This window comes from Sapajus apella, unplaced genomic scaffold, assembly GCF_009761245.1.
Source record: "Sapajus apella isolate SASKATOON/1434 unplaced genomic scaffold, GSC_monkey_1.0 scaffold36, whole genome shotgun sequence".
NCBI classification, from domain to species: domain Eukaryota; kingdom Metazoa; phylum Chordata; class Mammalia; order Primates; family Cebidae; genus Sapajus; species Sapajus apella.
This window is the reverse complement of record NW_022436976.1, coordinates 15,882,363-15,901,409: the sequence shown is the minus strand read 5'-3', so window position 1 is coordinate 15,901,409 and position 19,047 is coordinate 15,882,363. Positions and strand designations below refer to the sequence as shown.

The 19,047-nt window shown below is 33.1% G+C and overlaps 1 protein-coding gene across 4 annotated transcripts in view; it reads right to left on the bottom strand.

Annotated features, from left to right (window-relative positions):
• The window catches only part of LRRC40 (leucine rich repeat containing 40), a 70,619-nt gene that overhangs the window by 33,451 nt on the left and 18,121 nt on the right, over positions 1–19,047 (bottom strand). For all 4 annotated transcript variants that reach the window (XM_032296598.1, XM_032296599.1, XM_032296601.1 and 1 more), the window contains 8 exons: positions 16,461–16,642; positions 14,145–14,218; positions 11,359–11,488; positions 7,598–7,721; positions 5,168–5,310; positions 2,404–2,576; positions 242–329; positions 82–127 (listed from right to left, as the gene is read on the bottom strand). In XM_032296598.1, the coding sequence (XP_032152489.1) occupies positions 82–127; positions 242–329; positions 2,404–2,576; positions 5,168–5,310; positions 7,598–7,721; positions 11,359–11,488; positions 14,145–14,218; positions 16,461–16,642 (960 nt within the window). The remainder of the gene's footprint in view (positions 1–81; positions 128–241; positions 330–2,403; positions 2,577–5,167; positions 5,311–7,597; positions 7,722–11,358; positions 11,489–14,144; positions 14,219–16,460; positions 16,643–19,047) is intronic.

Below are 19,047 nucleotides of genomic sequence, written 5' to 3'. Positions count from 1 at the left end.
AATACATTTAAATTCACATACTATTAATTCTTCACTACTTTTTATGAACCCTTCAAAACGTAAAAGAAAACTTTAAAGTACCTTTGATCTTGCTTCGTAGATATTTTAGGACTTCTTGTGTTCCTTTCTAAAAGGGTGGAGACAAAGACATTCACCAAGACATACCTTGCAGTTTTATAGATCAACATATATGTCTACATTTCAATTTAAAAACAAAGAGCTGAATTCCAAATACACTTACATTTATAATTTCTCTTCGAATTGTTCTCAGAGGATTTCCTTCTAATGCCAAAAATTTCAAATGAAGGTTCCCCAATGAATAGGGCAGACTATAAAAGATTAAATTTATTTTAGGGAAGGCATCAAATATAAATATTCTCCAACCAGAGTTGTCTAGAAAACAACATATGGCAAACAACATATCCCAGAACAGTCTCAAAGAAAGGCCAACTAATGCAGGCCTAAAACATTTCCCTTTAAGATAAATGCTAAACATATAAAAGAAAAATCAGATTTGTCTTCAAAATTGTCACACTGAGATTAAAAATGAATTTCAGCTATAAAATATTTGTTAAATTGCAACATTTGCTAAAAAAGTAAATGTTAAACATAAATTTGAATGAAACACTGTTTCAAGATAGCCATCCTCACGGATGCTAAATGTTTTGATTTTGCACTTCGAGCAAGGAAACAAAATTCTAGTTGAAAAATGATGACAAATAGAGAGAAAAAGATAATTTTTGTATGTCCAATTCATGTTTCCATTCAGTAAGAAAAGTCATTTTCATCTTTGGCACATTAAAAAAACCATTTATACCCAAAAATTCAATATCAATAAAACCTATTAAGCATCTGCAAAATATAGGGCACTAGTATAGAGATATCGAGATGCTTGTTCTCAAATCGTCAGTTGAACAAAGGAAAAAAAACCACAAACAGCTAACTAAAATGCAGTAAGTATTATCTTACAATGCTGGTGAGAATATAAAATAGTACTGCCACTTTCAAAAATGGAGTCTTTTAAACATATGGTCACCATACAACGAGGCAACCCCACTGCTACACCTTTACCCAAGAGAAATGAAAATAATGTCCACACAGAAACTTGCACACAAATGTTTATAACAGCAAAAAATCAAAGACAACTCAAATGTCCATTAACTAACAAAAGACAAGTGAATTGTGGTATATCTCTACAATGGAATAACACTCAGCAATACAACCACACGAATGAATCACTAAAAAAACTTTGTTATATGAAAGATGCCAGACACAAAAACAACATTCTTTGTAATTCCGTTTATGTGACATTCTAAAAAGAACAAAACTATAGTAACAGAGCACATCAGTGGTTGCCAGGCGTTGGGGTATGGAAAGGGGATTGACTGCAAAAGCTGTGAGGAAGCTTTTTATGGAGACAGAAATGGCTGCGATCATGGTGATACAAATATATATCTTTGCCAAAAATCACCAAATTGTATGCTTGATTGGTAAATTTCATTGTATATTAAGCTACGTATTAACAAATGAATATGATATCAAAAAATATATAATAAGACAAATGCTAAACAAGTCAAGTTGTTATGAGAATAGCGATATAGACATTGGTGGGGCTTTAAGGGGGAGAAGGGAGCTGCCAGATTTGGGCTTAAAATGAAAAATGAAATAGTATTAGAAAAAAAAGCATTCTAGGATAAAGGAATGAAACAAAGAAAGGGTTGGTATATTTATAGCCCAATGTAGTCAGAGAGTAAGACACCTGTATGAGTGAAAAGTAACAAATGATGAATTAAGTCTGAATGTGAGACACCCTTGAATGTTAGGCTAAAGACTAGGGTTTAATCTTACAATATGGTGGTTCCCAATTAATTGCTGGTTGGAAGACCAGAAGCATCAAATTCTAGGAACTTTTTTAAAATAAAACAAAGAACAAAAATTTTAGGGTCCCATCATCAGAGATTTGGATTCATTAGTGCCCCAGAATCTGTATTTTTTTCTTGATGTTTCTCAAATGATTCTGATACATAGTCATATTTAGGAAACAGTGCTATGGCAATGAAGAATCATCAGTGCTTTTAAAGTAAATACATTCCAGCATTCTTAGAATTTAATTCTAGGGGTTAACTAGAACAAAATTATACTCTAGTTAGAGTAATAATACTAATAATAATCCAGTTGGAGTAAGTCGTAAATATGTCTGCTTCTATTATCATATCAAGCTTGCTGTTAAAGATAAAGCCTAATTAACCTTTCTTTATCTGCACATAATTCCTGCTCAATCAACATTTAGTGAATTCAATTTAGAAAAAAGGACCCTCATGGGTTTTTTTAAACAAATAGTTCAAATTATGAATTATAACCAATAACAAACACAATTTCTATTCATTTGATATTTAAACTTACCTACTAATATCATTGTTGCTTAGGTCAAGCCTTTCCAAGGAATGTAGTAGTATTATTTCATCTGGAACAGATTTTAACTTGTTATCCCTCAGGTCTAGCACGAGAATTGAATTCAGATGTTTAAGATGTTCTGCCTCTAATATTTCAATCTGGTTTTCACCTACGTGCAATTCCTACAAAATCAAAGATGATTACGTGTATCTCTGTATTCAATTTTATAGTAGGTAATGAAAATAAAATTGTAGGTACTCAATTTCAAGTGATTATAAATACACAGAAAAAAATGCAGCTTTATAAATATCAAGATGTTTAAATTTTCAATTACATTTAAGCTATCTTTCAGCTAAAGAATGACAAATGAGAAAATTTTCTGGCAATTTAAAATTAATTAAAGGTTGAATCTGGCAGAAACATCAAGTTTATAAAACCAAAGTAGAGAAATAATTTAGTAGTTATGTTTAAAGAATTAATTAAAATATAAATCCAAAAAGTATATTAATGAAAAATTACTTTCAAAACAAAGGAATATCAGTTTCTTAAAAGGTTATTTATATTATACAGTTGGTCCTTGAACAACAAGGGTTTAAACTGTGAGGGTCTGCTTTTATGTAAAATTTTTTCAGAAAATATACTGAAATTTTTTTTGGAGATTAGTGACAATTTGAAAAAAATTACAAATCAATTGTGTAACCTAAAAATATTTTTAAAATAAAGAAAAAGTTACATATGTCATGAAGGCATTTAATGTATGTAAATATTAGTTTATTATTGACTACCATAAAATATATACAAATCTATTATAAAAAGTTAAAATTTCTCAAAACTTACATACAACTTACAGAGAAATGTAAACAAATGTGAAGATGTAGTATTAAATTATAACTACATAAAATTAGGCCAGGTGTGGTAGCTCATGCCTGTAATCCTAACACTTTGGGAGGCCAAGGCGGGCAGATCACCTGAGGTCAGAAGTTCCAAACCAGCCTGGCCAACATGGCGAAACCTTGTCTCTACTAAAAATACAGAAATTAGTCAGGCGTAGTGGTGAGGGCCTGTAAACCCAGTTACTTGGTAGGCTGAGGCAGGAGAATCACCTGAACCCTGTGAGGTGGAGGTTGCAGTGAGCTGAGATTGTGCCACTGCACTCCAGCCTGGATGACAGAGCAAGACTCTGCCTCAAAATCAATCAATCAATCAATCAATCAATCAATCAGAGACTCTGCCTCAAAAAAAGAAAAATCATACCTACATAAAATTAACTATAGTACATATTGTACTACTATAATAATTCTGTTGCCACTTCTTCTTGGTACTGTGGTGAGCCTATGCTGTGAGTATCCTACTTAAAACCTGTATGAAGCTAATGTGAGCAGTTCACCTCTCCAGTAAATTGCGTGTCACAGTAAAAAATGATGTCTTGCAGTTCTCACATGTTTCTCACAGTGTTTAGTGCAAAACCATAAATTTCAAATAACATTATGGGACTCATATGAAGTGCCACTAGTGATGTTGGAAGTTCTTCCAAGAAGCAGAGAAAAATCATGACATTACAAGAAAAGTCAAATTGCTTGACATATACCATAGATTGAAGTTGCTCACCACTTCAGACAAATGATTCATCTTGTAAGCAGATGATGTAAACTTATGGTATCAATACAGTATGGTACTATAAACACAGTTGATCCCTGAACAACATGGGTTTGAACTGTGCAGGTCCACTTATACGTGGATTTCCTTCCACCTCTGCCATCTCTGAGACAGCAAGACCAACCCTTCTCTTCCTCCTCCTCCTCCTCAGCCTACTCAACATGAGGACAATAAGGATGAAGGCCTTTATGATGACTGACTTCCATTTAATTAATAGTAATATATTTTTCCTTCCTTATGATTTTTCTTAATAAAATTATTTTCTCTAGCTTACTTTAAGAATATAGTACATAATACATATGACATACAAATTATATGTTAATCAATTATTTATGTTATTGGTAAGGTCACAGGAGACTACTGCTAGTTAAGTTTTCAGGAAGTCAAAAGCTACACACAGATTTTCAACTCCATGGGGGTCAGTGCCCATAACCCTTGCATTGTTCAAGGATCAACTGCAATCAGTTTGTTATTTAACATTTTCATTAGTGATGATTTTATATAATGATTTGCCATTAATAGAAACTATAATTATCAGATGGAAAATTATTCTTATTAAAGGTAAACTTTCAGTTTATTTTATATGTCATCATTCCGTTTAAAATAAACTCTTTTTACACTAATGCTTAAAGGTATGTATATATATAAAAAAAGCAAACCATGACAAATTTAGAAGACAGTATTAATTCTACATACTTAAAGCCAAAATAGTGGAATTCATTTCAAACACACTTGATTATGATTAGGTAAAGGTGAGAGGTAGCAATTTATAAAATTAGGTACCTAATCCTGGTTTGTATTCCAGGTCTCCTACAGTACGGCCCCAACTTACCATTTTAGCCTCTTTATCTACTACTTCTCCAGTTATAAACTACTCATCAGATGAAATGGACAAATCCCTATTTTTTTAATTATTTCTTTAAAAATAATATTACTAAAAACGCCACTAATGTAAGTAGTTATATTAAAATCCTGAAAAGTATTAACATAGGAAAAACACAGTACTTATAACTAATACATATTCCTGATGTAAAACAAGATTAGCTCCTTTAAAAATGCATTTTAATAATTAACTTTAGGAAAACATACAGTTACTTAATAATCAACTAAATAGTACCTTCAATAGACTACAAGAAGGAAATTCTGGTAGAAAACGTAATTTATTCCTCCGCAAATAAAGCATTTCTAGTGATTCCATGCCAGCCAATTCAGGAGGTATAGTTTCCAAGAGATTTGAATTACAATCCAAATGCTTCAATCCTGTAATATATATTCAGTGAAAAACAAAAATACTCTAAAAGATAAAAAGAAAAAATTAGCTTCTGCTCATATACAACTTTAAAGAATGTGTAAGAAATTGCTATAAGGACTTAGGAACCTGTGCCATATAACTAAGAATACTCAAACACCATTGAATTAAATAAATGTAAATTTTTTATATTTAATTATAATTAAAGAGAAATAGTAATACTGAAATTATTATTTGGGCCAAGTATGGTGGTCACACCTGTAATCCCAGCACTTTTTGGGAGGCCCAAGGTAGACAGATCGCTTGAGTTCTGGAATTCAAGACCAGCCTGGGCAACATATAGTGAGACCTTGTCTCTACTAAAAATTAAAAAAAAAAAGTAGCTGAGCATGGTAGTGCATGCCTGTAGTCCCAGCTACTGGGGGCGTTGTGGCAGAAAGAATGCTTAAGCCAGGGAGATTGAGGCTGCACTAAGCTATGATTATGTCATTGCACTCCAGCCTGCGCAATTTAATAATAGTCCAGGTCATCTTCGTAATACATTTAAAAATAAAGTTCTGGTACTCTGTTAAAGTACAACTAAATGTACTCTGTGTAACAGCTGAAAAGTATCACTGTCATGGCTGAGAAACAGAAAGCATCTGATCATTAATAAATAACATTGGATATTAGAAAAATTACTATAAACTCAAAAGTATTTTTCAGTTGATTTATCTATACGTTCCTAACTCTCAAGATATTTCCAGCCAGGCGCGGTGGCTCACGCCTGTAATCCCAGCACTTTGGGAGGTTGAGGCGGGCGGATCACCTGAGGTCAGGAGTTCGAGACCAGCCTGACCAATATGGTGAAACCCCATCTTAAAAAAAAAAAAAAAAAAAAGATATTTCCACTCAATTTATGAAAAAAGTCCATGTTGCTTATATCTTCATTCTAGATATCATATTTTACACTTAGCTGCTTTTTATTTTTATTGAAAACAATGACAAATGCAGCAAAATCTTAACCATTGGTTCCCAGGTAAAGACTCCCCTAAAATGTCAATTTGATTTAGGGCAGATTTAACTCACTTTAAAACTCCAATTTTAAGCAATGAATAACTATTAATATAAAGCAAAACAATACAATTTTAGAAATTTACCTCAAAATTATCTGCAATTGAATGCATGAAATTGACTTGCCCCACAAAAGGGAGGTTTTTAAAATTGAAGAAGGCTTACAAATGATCAGCAAAAAACAAAAAACAAAACAAAACAAAAAAAAACAACAAAAGCTGCTAACCCTCAACCAAGAAATAATAACACAATAACAGTTTGTATGTATGTATGTATGTATGTATATTATGTATGTACGTATTTGAGAGAGAAGAGATCTCACTATGTTGCCCAGGCTTGAATGGAGTGGACACTCAAAGGGGCAATTCCACTATTGATCAGATGGGAGTTTTGACCTGCTCCATTTCTGACCTAAGCTGGCTCGCCCCTCTTTAGGCAACCTAGTGGTCCCTCACTACAGGAGGTCACCATATTGATGCCGAACTTAGTGTGGACACCCAATTGGCATAGCGCACTACAGCCCAGAACTCCCTGGGATCAAGTGATACTCCTGCCTCAGCCACCTGGGTAACTGGGACTATAGGCACAAGCCACAGTGCCTGGCAATAACAGTTTCTGTAAACAAACAAATAAAATATCACTAATGATTTTAAACTGTAAGAATCCTATGATGAAGTATACTAACTTAGAAGGTACTAAAGTGTACCTCGAATTTTTTTATCTCTTAATACTGGTTCTATATTACTTCAAATTTTATGGTTTGATGGCAAGCTTTATTAGAACCAATAAATTTTGACATTTTGTTTTTTTCAAAAAATATTGACAATCTGGGACCTCAGACAAAACAAGACTTATTTCCCAACATTATTACTTATGGACCATGAGGAGGCTACAGCTATTATACAACTACATATCATAGGTAGATTCACCTGTAAGAGGGGAATAACCTCTTTATGAATGTTGAATTAATGAATGAAGAGACAGTACAGCTTAGGTATATGATCCTACTACAACTAATCATATTTTCCTATTTTTCATATGCCTAAGTATCTTTGTATTGGTAATTCTTTAGGCAGTTGATACATCATAATGGTCTGGAGAAAATCTGACTAGTTGCTATTGTTTGCATTTACCACCATAAAAATCTACTACTTTAGTTCTCTGTAACTACATTAAAAATTATTTTCTAAATACAAGTTGCACCAACTTCAAATTTATGTACTATGTAAAATAGAAAATATTTACTTTTCATTCTATTTATTTCTGCTGGCAAACTCTTCAGTTGATTACCAGAAAGATTGAGTCGCACCAGACTGGACAGAGAAGAAAAACTAGCAGGAACAGTTGTAAGACGATTGTTTGAAAGATCCTTTAAAAAAAGGAAGACAAAATAAATGAATAAATAAGTAAATAAAAAATAATGCCCTAAAGAGAATTTCAAAGTTTTGAACGAATTACAACATAAAAGAGACTACTTAAGAAGTGATAAGTTTTGTATAACCCTCATTCACTGAAAATTTCACAGATCATCATTCATTTCAATATTCTTTTTCAATATCTGCAGGCCCACTATACGTTCATCAATGGTAGTAGACAGCATATTAATGAATTCTAACTTCAAAAATATTTTACATAATGGTTACTGTTAAAACTAAGTCATGCCATATTATGCATCATATTTTCAATGCAAAAATTCATTTGTTCATCCAATATTTATCGAGTACCTATGAAGAATTAGGCATACTATTAACTATCACATGAAATGAAAAACATCTTTGCAAGAAAGAAGACTTTCTTAGAAAAGGAAAAATAAAGCTGAAAAAATGGTCATTCATATTTTTGAGGGAAAAAAGTATTTTCTGTTGGTTCTTCCGCTGACCTCAGCAAGTCACATCTGACTGGACCAGAAGTCTATCCTCTCTCTTCATACACTCAAGGTTGTTTAATTAATCTCTATACCTCAATGTTTCCTTAAATCATTATGTTTCTGTTTTTTCTTTAAATAATTATAAGAGAACTTTTTTTAAAAAACTCCCTTTAAAAGACATTGTTATGGTCAGGTAATTTTTATAACGCTCAAATTAGGTGTAAAGTGTTCCACTAAATAGCAGCACAGTGTTAAGTAGTGTTAATGGCAACAATAAAAAAGAAAAAATGACTTAAAGTAAAACCATTCTCTGAAGAGTTTAATTTAATATCACATTAAACAATTTAGCAGTAAATCATTTAATCTAACAGTAACATTTTGTAACTCTGACGAAACTGAGAAGATGGAAAAAGGTAAAAATACTGGATGAAATCTTTTTTAAAATGTAGTCATAATTATTTTATAATAACAATATATTATCATAATCAACAACATACAACATAACATACCCTATAACCCTAATACTAAAAACTCTAAAAATCAAAAGACTGCTAATAAATAAGTATTTTGTAATATCAAAAGTTACTGACACTAAATGCAATATGGTATCCTGCACTGGACTCTGAAACAAAAACAAGGATATTAGTGGAAAAACTAAGAAAATCTAAAGTCTGCAGTTTAATTAGTATTGTACCTATGTGAATTTCTGAGTGTTTACAAGTATCCAGTGGTTATATCAAATATTAGTAAAAAGCTGGATGCAGGGTATATGAGAAATCTTTTACTATATTTGCTTTCCTATAAACCTAAAATTATTCCATAATGAAAAGCCTAAAATAAAGTTACTAATGAAAAACTTAATTCAGAAATTTTCAAAGTATTTTTTAAAACCCAAATAATTCTAATAAACTCCCCTGTAAATTCTAAATGAAATTACTAATGAAGTTGAACAATTACTGCAGTTAGTAATTGTTAGATATAAAACATAAATACACTCTATACAAATTAATCTATATGTATGCCAAGTCATTCCCTTAACAAATATTTAATTAGCCGCATTGTGCTAAGCAGTTTTTATATAACTTTAAGAAATTACTTTAAATTATTATAGGTTTAATCCATTTTAATATATTGTTGCTCACATTTATGTTTTATTTGATACTGAGTCTGTAAAACATAATTCTGAAATGAAAGATCCTTTCATTAAGCAAATGAGTCTCTGGGAACAGGTAAGGTGGATAGTAGAAATTTTATTTAAATTTTCCTTTCAGCTTTCAACTCCAAATGGAATCTTCTTTAAATCAACTGCTACCTTTTACCACCAATTTTTATAAGAAAATCTGATGGCTTCCTCCCTTGCCACTCATTTTATCTACCTATTCCTTTTCTTTCCAAACCTAACTCCAATCTGAGCCAAACTTATTTCCAATCTTTTCCAAACTTATTTCCAATCTGATCATATGGAAAAACAAGAAGACACTGAAGGAATGGTTGAGAAGAGTACATATTTTGATTTTTAAACACTAGAGCAAATGAGGGAAATATCGAGGAGGATGTACACGCAGCCAAAATAGAAGTAAAAGGAGTAATTTCTTCCTTTAATGAAAAACAGAATTTAAGGCTAAAATGACAGGAGTTTTCCAAAACATGTAAAAAGGAAAGAATAACAATGCAATATTAATTAACTATGTGGAGTAGATATTATATATTAGTACCTTTGATTCGATACAGCTAAAGTCTTTCAGATGGTATAGCCTACAGTGTAATCTTACTCCTTTGGTCGTAAAATGGAAAAAAAGAGATGGATGCACTTTGGAGTCAAACTGACTTCAAATTCTAATGTTCTTAGTTATTAGTCACGTTACAAATTTTCTTTTCTCTCTCTTTCTCCCTTTCTGTCTGTTTTTCTTTCCTCTTTCTTTTTTTTTGAGACAGGGTCTCCTGTCACCCAGGCTGGAGTGCAGTGGCTCAATCATGGCTCACTGAAGCCTCAACCTCCCTGACTCAGGCAACTTCCCTTCCTCAGCTTCCTCAGTAGCTGGGACTATAGGAACGTGCCACCACACCTAGCTAATTTTTTATTGTTTATAGAGACAGGGTTTGCTATGTTTTCCAGGCTGGTCTCAAACTCCTGGGCTCAAACAATCCACCCACCTTGGCCTCCCAAAGTGATAGGATTACAGGCACAAACTACCACACCCAGCTCCAAATTTCCTTTTTATAAGTTTTACTTTCTTATTATATTTAGGGGATAAAACTACCTACCTTGCAATATGTAACACTCAAAGAGAAATGCCTGTTGTTTTTATTATTCTTAATAATACGACTAGGTGAGCCATGGTGGCTCATGCCTATAATCCCAGCACTTTGGGAGGCCAAGGCGGGTGGATCATTTGAGGTCAGGAGTTCAAGACCATCCTGGCCAATACGGTGAAACCCCATCTCTACTAAACACATAAAAATTAGCCGGGCAGTAGTGGTGCATGTCTGTAATCCCAGCTACTTGGGAGGCTGAGGAAAGAGAATCACTTGAACATGGGAAGCGGAGGTTACAGTAAGTGAGACTGTGCCACTGCACTCCAGTCTGGGTGACAGGGTGAGACCCTGTCCCAAAAAAATAAAATAATAATAATATGACTAAAATTAACATTTGTATTGTTTTATGTTTGTCTCTATTTAAGTGAAACAAAAGAATTAAAATTTTGCCAGGAAGTGTGGTCATTTTGAAAAGTAGAGAAGGCAGACCTTTAATGAATTACCTGGACACTCAGAGGGCAGAAGAGTCACAGGTAATATAAAGAAGGAAATGGAAATGGGCATAGAAAAGAAATTGGTATATGCTAAAGACAACTTTGCTCTATTCTGCTAGGGGGTAAAAGACTCTGAATAACAAAGTAATCTTCATTGCACCTTTCCTACACTCTTCCTAAATTAAAACTTAAAGTTGATTTCATAATATAGGAAAACCAAATTTGCAATGATAAATTTAGCAATGTAACTGAAATGCACATTTCTGATAATCTACTCATAAAATCAGCTGTCCATGTTCCCACAGTTTCAATCACATATCTAATTTCTCAGCCTGATGAAAAATCCAACCAGCCCCAAATTATACAAAAATTGGAAAATCACAACTTACTAAATCTTCTAAATTGGAAAGTTGTTCAAATCCTTCTGATATACAAATTAGTTCATTATGCTGGAGGTACAGCCACTTCAGGTTTCTTAGGTTTGTAATTTCTTCGGGGAGTATTTTCAGTTTGTTATGGCTATTGGTTGATTAAAAAATGATGAATAATTTAGTGGCAATACAATAAATATTTATCAAAGACATTTCTTGCTAACCAATGACACCAGACTCATAAAAATCAAATATAGTTACTATAAGTACATATCAAAATTCATATCCAAAAATATGTACCTTTAAAATAACAGTAATCTAAAGTAATCACATTGGGGTTTCAAAGAAGAATAACCAAGAAATAAAGGCTTTTAACCAAACATGAGTAATTTGTTATTTTTTTCATTGCTTGCTTATAATCAACTCTTGATTGGACATGCAATGTGAAGGGACATACTAGACTCTTAATTTGTTATTCTGTGATATGCTTTGGCTATGTCCCTACACAAATCTCATCTTGAATTGTACTCCCATAATTCCCACATGTTGTGGGAGGGACCCAGTGGGAGATAAAATGAATCATGGGAGCAGTCTCCCCCATACTGTTTTCATGATAGTGAATAAGTTTCACGAGATCTGATGGTTTTATCAAGGGTTTCCAATTTTGCAACTTCTTCATTTTTCTCTTGTTGCTGCCATGTAAGAATGCCTTTTACCTCCCACCATGATTCTGAGGCATCCCCAGCCATGTGGAACTGTAAGTCCAATTAAATCTCTTTTTCTTCCCAGTCTCAGGCATGTTTTTATCAGCAGCATGAAAACAGACAAATATATAACTGATTTTTAGAATTTTGACAAAACAATATGCACACATATACTACAATGGAGTTACATCTTATACAGATATTAGGCTTTAAGGCAAAAAATAGCTATTTCTGTTTGAGGACCTAGCATGTCAAGTTGAATGTAATATGCAATTTCACTCTTCTTCATACTTGCTCTTTTCAGTTGAGCCTTTCTGTAAAGATATTCAGCTTAATGGTTTAGAAGTCCCAAATCATGGAGATGATACACTCCATGATAATTAAGAGATAACTGAACTAGTTCCCAGGTTTACCACAACTTAAATATTCATTTATGAATTCCATGCTATTTTCATTCCATATACAGTTACTTTACAAGTAACAGGGGGAAAATGAGAAATATAAGGTGCTTACAATAACCCTAAATTACACTAAAATAAAACTAGTTGGGACAAAAAAAGTCAAAAGGTGTCTTCCAAAACAAGAACCAATAATATTGTTAAGTCAGGTACTATTATTGGTTACTTAGCTAAAATCTTTGCACACTTGATAGGGATCTAACTGGACAGAGATGTAATTTTAGCTATACATGTCCTCCACCTCCTTTTCTTACCTAATTATTCCATCCTAAGATTCATATTCTTTTTTTTTTAAAACCTCTTCACTGAGAACACACCTACATACTGTACTCTTAAGTATAGAATCTAAAGCTTAAGCCACGTCACTCAACACTTGCTGCCTCTTCTCTTCCTCTCAACTCTCTCCACTCTTGTCCTTTATAGGCCACATCTATGCCTTTGACTTGTAAGGGGGAGATACTCTGATGGAGTTCTAAATAATGAGCGCCTTTTCATGTATATGTATTTTTGCTGACTAATGGTAATTTTAGTTTTCCACCAAATTAGGACTGTTACTTGGCACAACTATTTTCCCTCAAACCAGTTGGCTTACCGCCAGAAAACAGACTTGACTATATTGTTACATAGATCTGCAACTGTATCTATTTTATAAGCCACAGTTTTTCAAACTATGCTTTAAGTTCATAAATCATTTATTTCTACTTCAAAATAAAACCTCTTTAAGTCTCCTTTCCCATAGCTTATGTCTATAAACAAACATAAGGCAAAGTCATTTCTTCTTAAAATTCTGGGTATGTATCAGAGGGCAAACAGAGTTAGCTAGAATCTTTGCCCTACTGAGGGCAAACAGTTATCTAGAACCTTTGCTACCTATTCTAGCTATAGAACCTTTGTACCAGTATATCCACGACAGTTAAAAAAATAAAAATATATCCACAAAACCCCAGGAGTCCTTGGAGAAGTTTAAAAATGACTACTAATAAAAACTATGAAATACTTCATTTATGAAAGATTTGTTTTACATTTCTTCCTTATTGTTTAGGCATTTTTTAGAATATCAAAGTAACTTAAAAGTTGAGATGTCAACAAAGAGGTTTACTAAAATAACCACTAAGAATTGTTTCATAAAAGAAAAAAATTTTAAGCATTTAAAAAAAATCAACTGGCCATACATTTGTAAAACCAGAAAAGATGCGGGTAATGCTAACATGAACAAAGAAAAAAAATACAAACGAAGCATTAAAACTTTTTAAAAAAAGAATTAAAACGTAAAATTCTTATCCTGCTTTAACCACTTTCTGAGATAATTCAAAGATGTTTTTTAATGTTAAATAAATTTAAAGACTATTATATTTACTGCCTCTTCTCTTCCTCTCAACTCTCCCCACTCTTGTCTTTACAGGCCACATTTATGCCTTTGACTAGTAAGGGAACGATACTCTGATGGAGTTCTTAATAATTAGCACATTTTTATGTACATATTTTTTTGCTGACCAATGGTATGTTCATGTTTTCCACCAAATAAGGACTGTTGTTACTTGGAGGGACTATTTTCCCTCAAACCAGTTAGCTTACCTCCAGAAAACTCAGACTTGGCTATATTATAAGGGCAATAACAGAAATAAATAAGCTTAATTTTTACCTGATATTAAGTTTCTGAAGATTTGCTAGCTCTCTTATAGCAGAAGGAAGGGATGTCAGCTGATTATCATGTATCTAAAAGTTTTTAAAAGACAAAGTTGATAGTCTTATCATTAACAATATATAAACTTTGCCAGTGTACAAAACTATTAGTCAATAATCTCCTATTCTTCAAATTCAATGGCAACAAATTGAACTACAGAACTACTATTCTACATACTTGTTCTGTATGTAGAACAGTTTGAAGATGACGAAACGGCTGTTCAGAAATCATGAAGGGAGGCCAGGCACAGTGGCTCACACCTGTAATCTCAGCACTTTGAGATGCCGAAAAAGACAAATCGCTTGTACCCAGGAGTTTGAGACTAGCCTGGGCAAATTCGTGAAACCGTGTCTCTACAAAAAAAATTTTTTTAAATTAGTCAGGTGTGGTGGTGCACACCTGTAACCTCATCTACTCAGGAGGCTGAAGTAAGAAGATCGCTTGTCTAGGAGGTCAAGGCTGCAGTGAGCTCAGATTGTGCCAGTGCACTCCAGCCTGGGCTACAGAAGGAGATCCTGTCTCAAAAAATACCTGGGCTACAGAGTGAGATCCTGTTTCAAAAAATAAAAGAAAGAAAGAAATCATGAAATGTTAAGTCATCCACTTTAAATATTATACTAAGAAAAATTTCAACTCATTGAGTAGAATTTCAGTTTCAAAGAAGAGATGAGGCGGTCAGAAACTAAAAACAGCTCTCTGATGATAAGATTTATGTCAATATATACAAAAATTATATGAGAAAAGAGAGAGGGACTTTTCTCATGTTCTCACAGAATCGTATTTTTTAAGGTAGGAAGAATCTTAGAGTAAGCCAATCCATTCATTTTACAAATAATGAAAATAAAAAGTTCCCTAAAAATTAATCTATTTAGATTCTATTTTTCCACACACGAATTGGAGAATTTTCTTATGTTGATAAGTAAAGCATAGCAGAAGCCTGCAGATTCTGAAATATACACTTCATGCTTCACTTTACCACAGGACATGGCAACAAAAAACTAAAAAGAATCCCTAAATAAAAACACAAAAATTTAAATTCAATAATTTAACTCAATGAGGTTGAAGGCAAGTCATATATATATATGACAGAGAGCTGTTTATATATATATACATAAAATGTTATATATATATTATATATATACATAAAATGTTATATATATATATACATAAAATGTTATATATATATTATATATACATATAAACACATCAGAAAGCTGTTTATATATATATAATATTACATATATAAAACTTTATATATATATATATATATATAACTTGCCTTCAAACAGCTCTGATGCTTTAATATATATAAAACATTATATATATATATCTATATATAACTTGCATATATATATATCTATATATATAACTTGCATATATATATAGATATATAGATATATATATATATATATATAGACTTGCTTTAGTGTCTGGAATAATAATGATAAAAATAGTAACAAATAGGCCAGGCGCAGTAGCTCATGCATGTAATCCCAACACTTTGGGAGTCTGAGGCAGGAAGATAGTTTATGGCTAGGAGTTCAAGACCAGTTTGGGAAACACAGTGAGACCCTCGTCTCTACACACAAAAAAACAGCTGGGTGGCCAGGTGCTGTGGCTCATGCCTGTAATTCCAGCTCTTAGGGAGGCAGAGGTGGGAGAATAGCTTGAGTCCAGGAGTTCGAGACTTGCCTGGGCAATAAAGCAAGACCCCATTCTCCACAAAAAGGAAAAAAACAAAAAAAGACAAAAAAAAAAAAAAAAAAAAGCTGGGTGTAGTGGCGTGCACCTATAGCCCCAGCTATTTGGGAGACTGAGGCAGAAGAATGGCTGGAGCCCATAAGTTCAAGGCTGCAGTGAGCCACAATCACACCACTACTTTGCCTGTGGAAAATAGTAATAATAAGAACAAAAAAATAAGCAGAAATAACCACTTGTTGAATATTGATTCTGTTTGTATTCATTAACTCATTTAATTCTACAAGCAAATTTTTTAAATAGGTAGTACTAGCAGTATTGGTTTACAGATGTGGAGACTAAGGTACAAAGAGGTGACTCTCCCAAAGTCACAAAGCTATTTAGTAGCAAAGTCAGAATTATACGCTTGGTGTTCTGATCCTGCACTTTTAACCGTTATGCTATGCCTAGCATAATAATTTATTATCCGTCCTTGCATTCTACCAACTACACATGAAAGGTTTTCTGCTATCAAAGCCTAAATTTAGCTTCATAGTCTCTTCAATTAATATCCGTATTTACAGTCAGTCAACTTACATCGAGAACAGTCAGTGCAGGCAGGAGTCGTAGGTCATCTGTAAGTGACTGAAGTTTATTGTTTGATATTATTAGTTTGGTCAAATCCGTCTGCTCCCACCATCTTTCAGTGGCACCAAAAGAAAGATTCTGATTAGCTTCCTCAGGGATATCAACATTTATTCTCCAGACACACTGTGGCACTAGTTCCACCAGCACCACAGCAGGAAAAGAAAAAAGAAAAAAAAAAAAGATGAAAACAAGAACTAGATATTAAGTGACATGCTTTTACAATAGCCATTCCATTTATCTACTGAAAAACATTTTCTAAAACAAAATTAGTCAAATAGCAATAATTATAACTAGAGTGAAAGTTGATTTTATTTAAAAAGACAATATACTGATAATACGTCCTCTACATATTAGCTCTCACTTTAACCCTCATTCAACTATGTTTACTAGGTTTATATACACTGCACAGCACATACACTGCAGAGCACAATATGGTAAGTATATAAGACAAAGAATCCATTCTACCATCAGGTTAACAGTTTAACAGAGAAGGCATGGAAATCAACATTTATATGTAATAACTTTTATAACAGAAGAATAGACTAAGGCTCAGAAAGAACTAGTAATAATAGCTAACACTTACAGATATTTCTAACATACTAATTCATTTAAGCCTTGGAACAATTCTGCAAAGTAGGTGTTATTACTATTCCCAATCTGATGGATGAGAAAAATTGAGCACAAAGAAAATGTATAATTTGGCCAGGGTTACAAAGTTAGTCAAGTATCACAGATGTGACTCAATCCATGGCAGTGACATATCGTTTTGCTTTCCATTAATATTTGGGAGAAATATCTGACTCTGGTAACTACTATCTATTTTATCTAACATATAATTTTATTTCTTACGGCACCACACAACACCGTGTTAGGCTATTACAGCAAATGACAACACTGTATAGAAAATAAGACTGTACAAACTGAGCAGGAATAACCTGAAGCTCCAAAGGTGGAACGCTATAATGTTGTCGAAAAACTATTTTAAATAGAGTCCTTCGCTCCTCGTTAAACGTAGGACTACATATAGGGATGTTGTAGAACTTCAAGCTGGTATTAATCTAGGCAAAAATTGGTTATACCTTGCTGCCACTATCATTTCAAAACCATCAGAGATTAACAGAAAGGTATAGTCAAAGTTTCAGATTCAGGACACTTAAGTGCAGTTTTGGATGATTAATCGGATAAAATGGTGTTGCAGAAGCAAAGCCAAGTCCCTGAAAGGCATGAGACTTATACTCACTTGAAAAATAAGCTAGCCAGGTATAGTGGCTCAGGGCTATAATCCCTGCACTTTGGGAGGCTAAGGTGGGAGGATCACTTGAGGCCATGAGTTTGAAACCAGCCTATGCATCAAAGCAAAACTCTAGCTCTTAAAAAAAATTAGCTGGTGTGATGACACACACCTGTAGTCCCAACTGCTTGAGAGGCTGAGGCAGGAGGACTGCCTGAGCCCAGGACTTCGAAGTTCAGTAAGTAACTGTGATCACACCGTGGCACTCCAGCCTGGGAAACAGAGTGAGACCCTGTCTCTAAAAAAAAAAAAAAAAAACTTAAAAAAAAAAAAGAAGAAAAACAATGAGCTATCTACATTCATATTAAAATAAATTATAAGGTACCTCTCTTACTCCTTATGTTTGATTAGGTATTCTCCACTTTATTCCACTACTAAATTTCCATTAAGTATTAACAACATAGAACATGAATCTACCTCTGTTTCTGTTTATGGATGGAGGTTTATTTTTAAAGTGGGGCCAAATAAAATATCTTCGCCATTCTTGACTAATTTGCGAGCCAAAGCACCGCACAATGTATCATCATCATTATTATTTTGGTATGTAGGTATGGATAATTAGTTGAGTGGGAACAAGAAACAGAGATCAGCCAAGTAATTGGCATGTGAATTTACTGACAACAAAGCAGCCAACAGAAATGTGGTCACATATATATTTGACTAAAAATAAATGTGACTCTTGAAAAAAAAAAAAAAAAACCCTACTGATGTGCCATATAGTATGGGTCACACACAAAAAGCTCCAGACTAAAAAAGGCAAGATAAAACACAATACAAAAAACACTAAAGAAGAAGATATATAGAAAAAGCTATGTGAGATGCACAATTCTACTCCTAAAGATGTTACATAGAATATTTGTGCGTGCATTATTTTCTGACATCTATACATGGGTACATTAAAGCCATTCATTATATCTAAAAAGCACTGTAATGACAAATGTCTTTTTTTGGATGGAGAAAGGTGGGATAACAAGAAATTTGTACACAACATAATAAAAATACCTGTTACCTACTCGTCAACTACACTAAATGGGTATTAATGTTTTATTATTATTATTATTCAGATATTTTTGTTAACAAACTTGGTCATTGTGGGAACTATCAAGGGGCAGATACATGTTGATATTACACTGTTATTGAACATAGATCCAGTTGCTTTTCCACAATCACTTACTACTCATTCTTTTCACCATTAATTGTCTTTAAGGTATCCCAATTTCCTCCAGAGCTTATGACATCAAGATT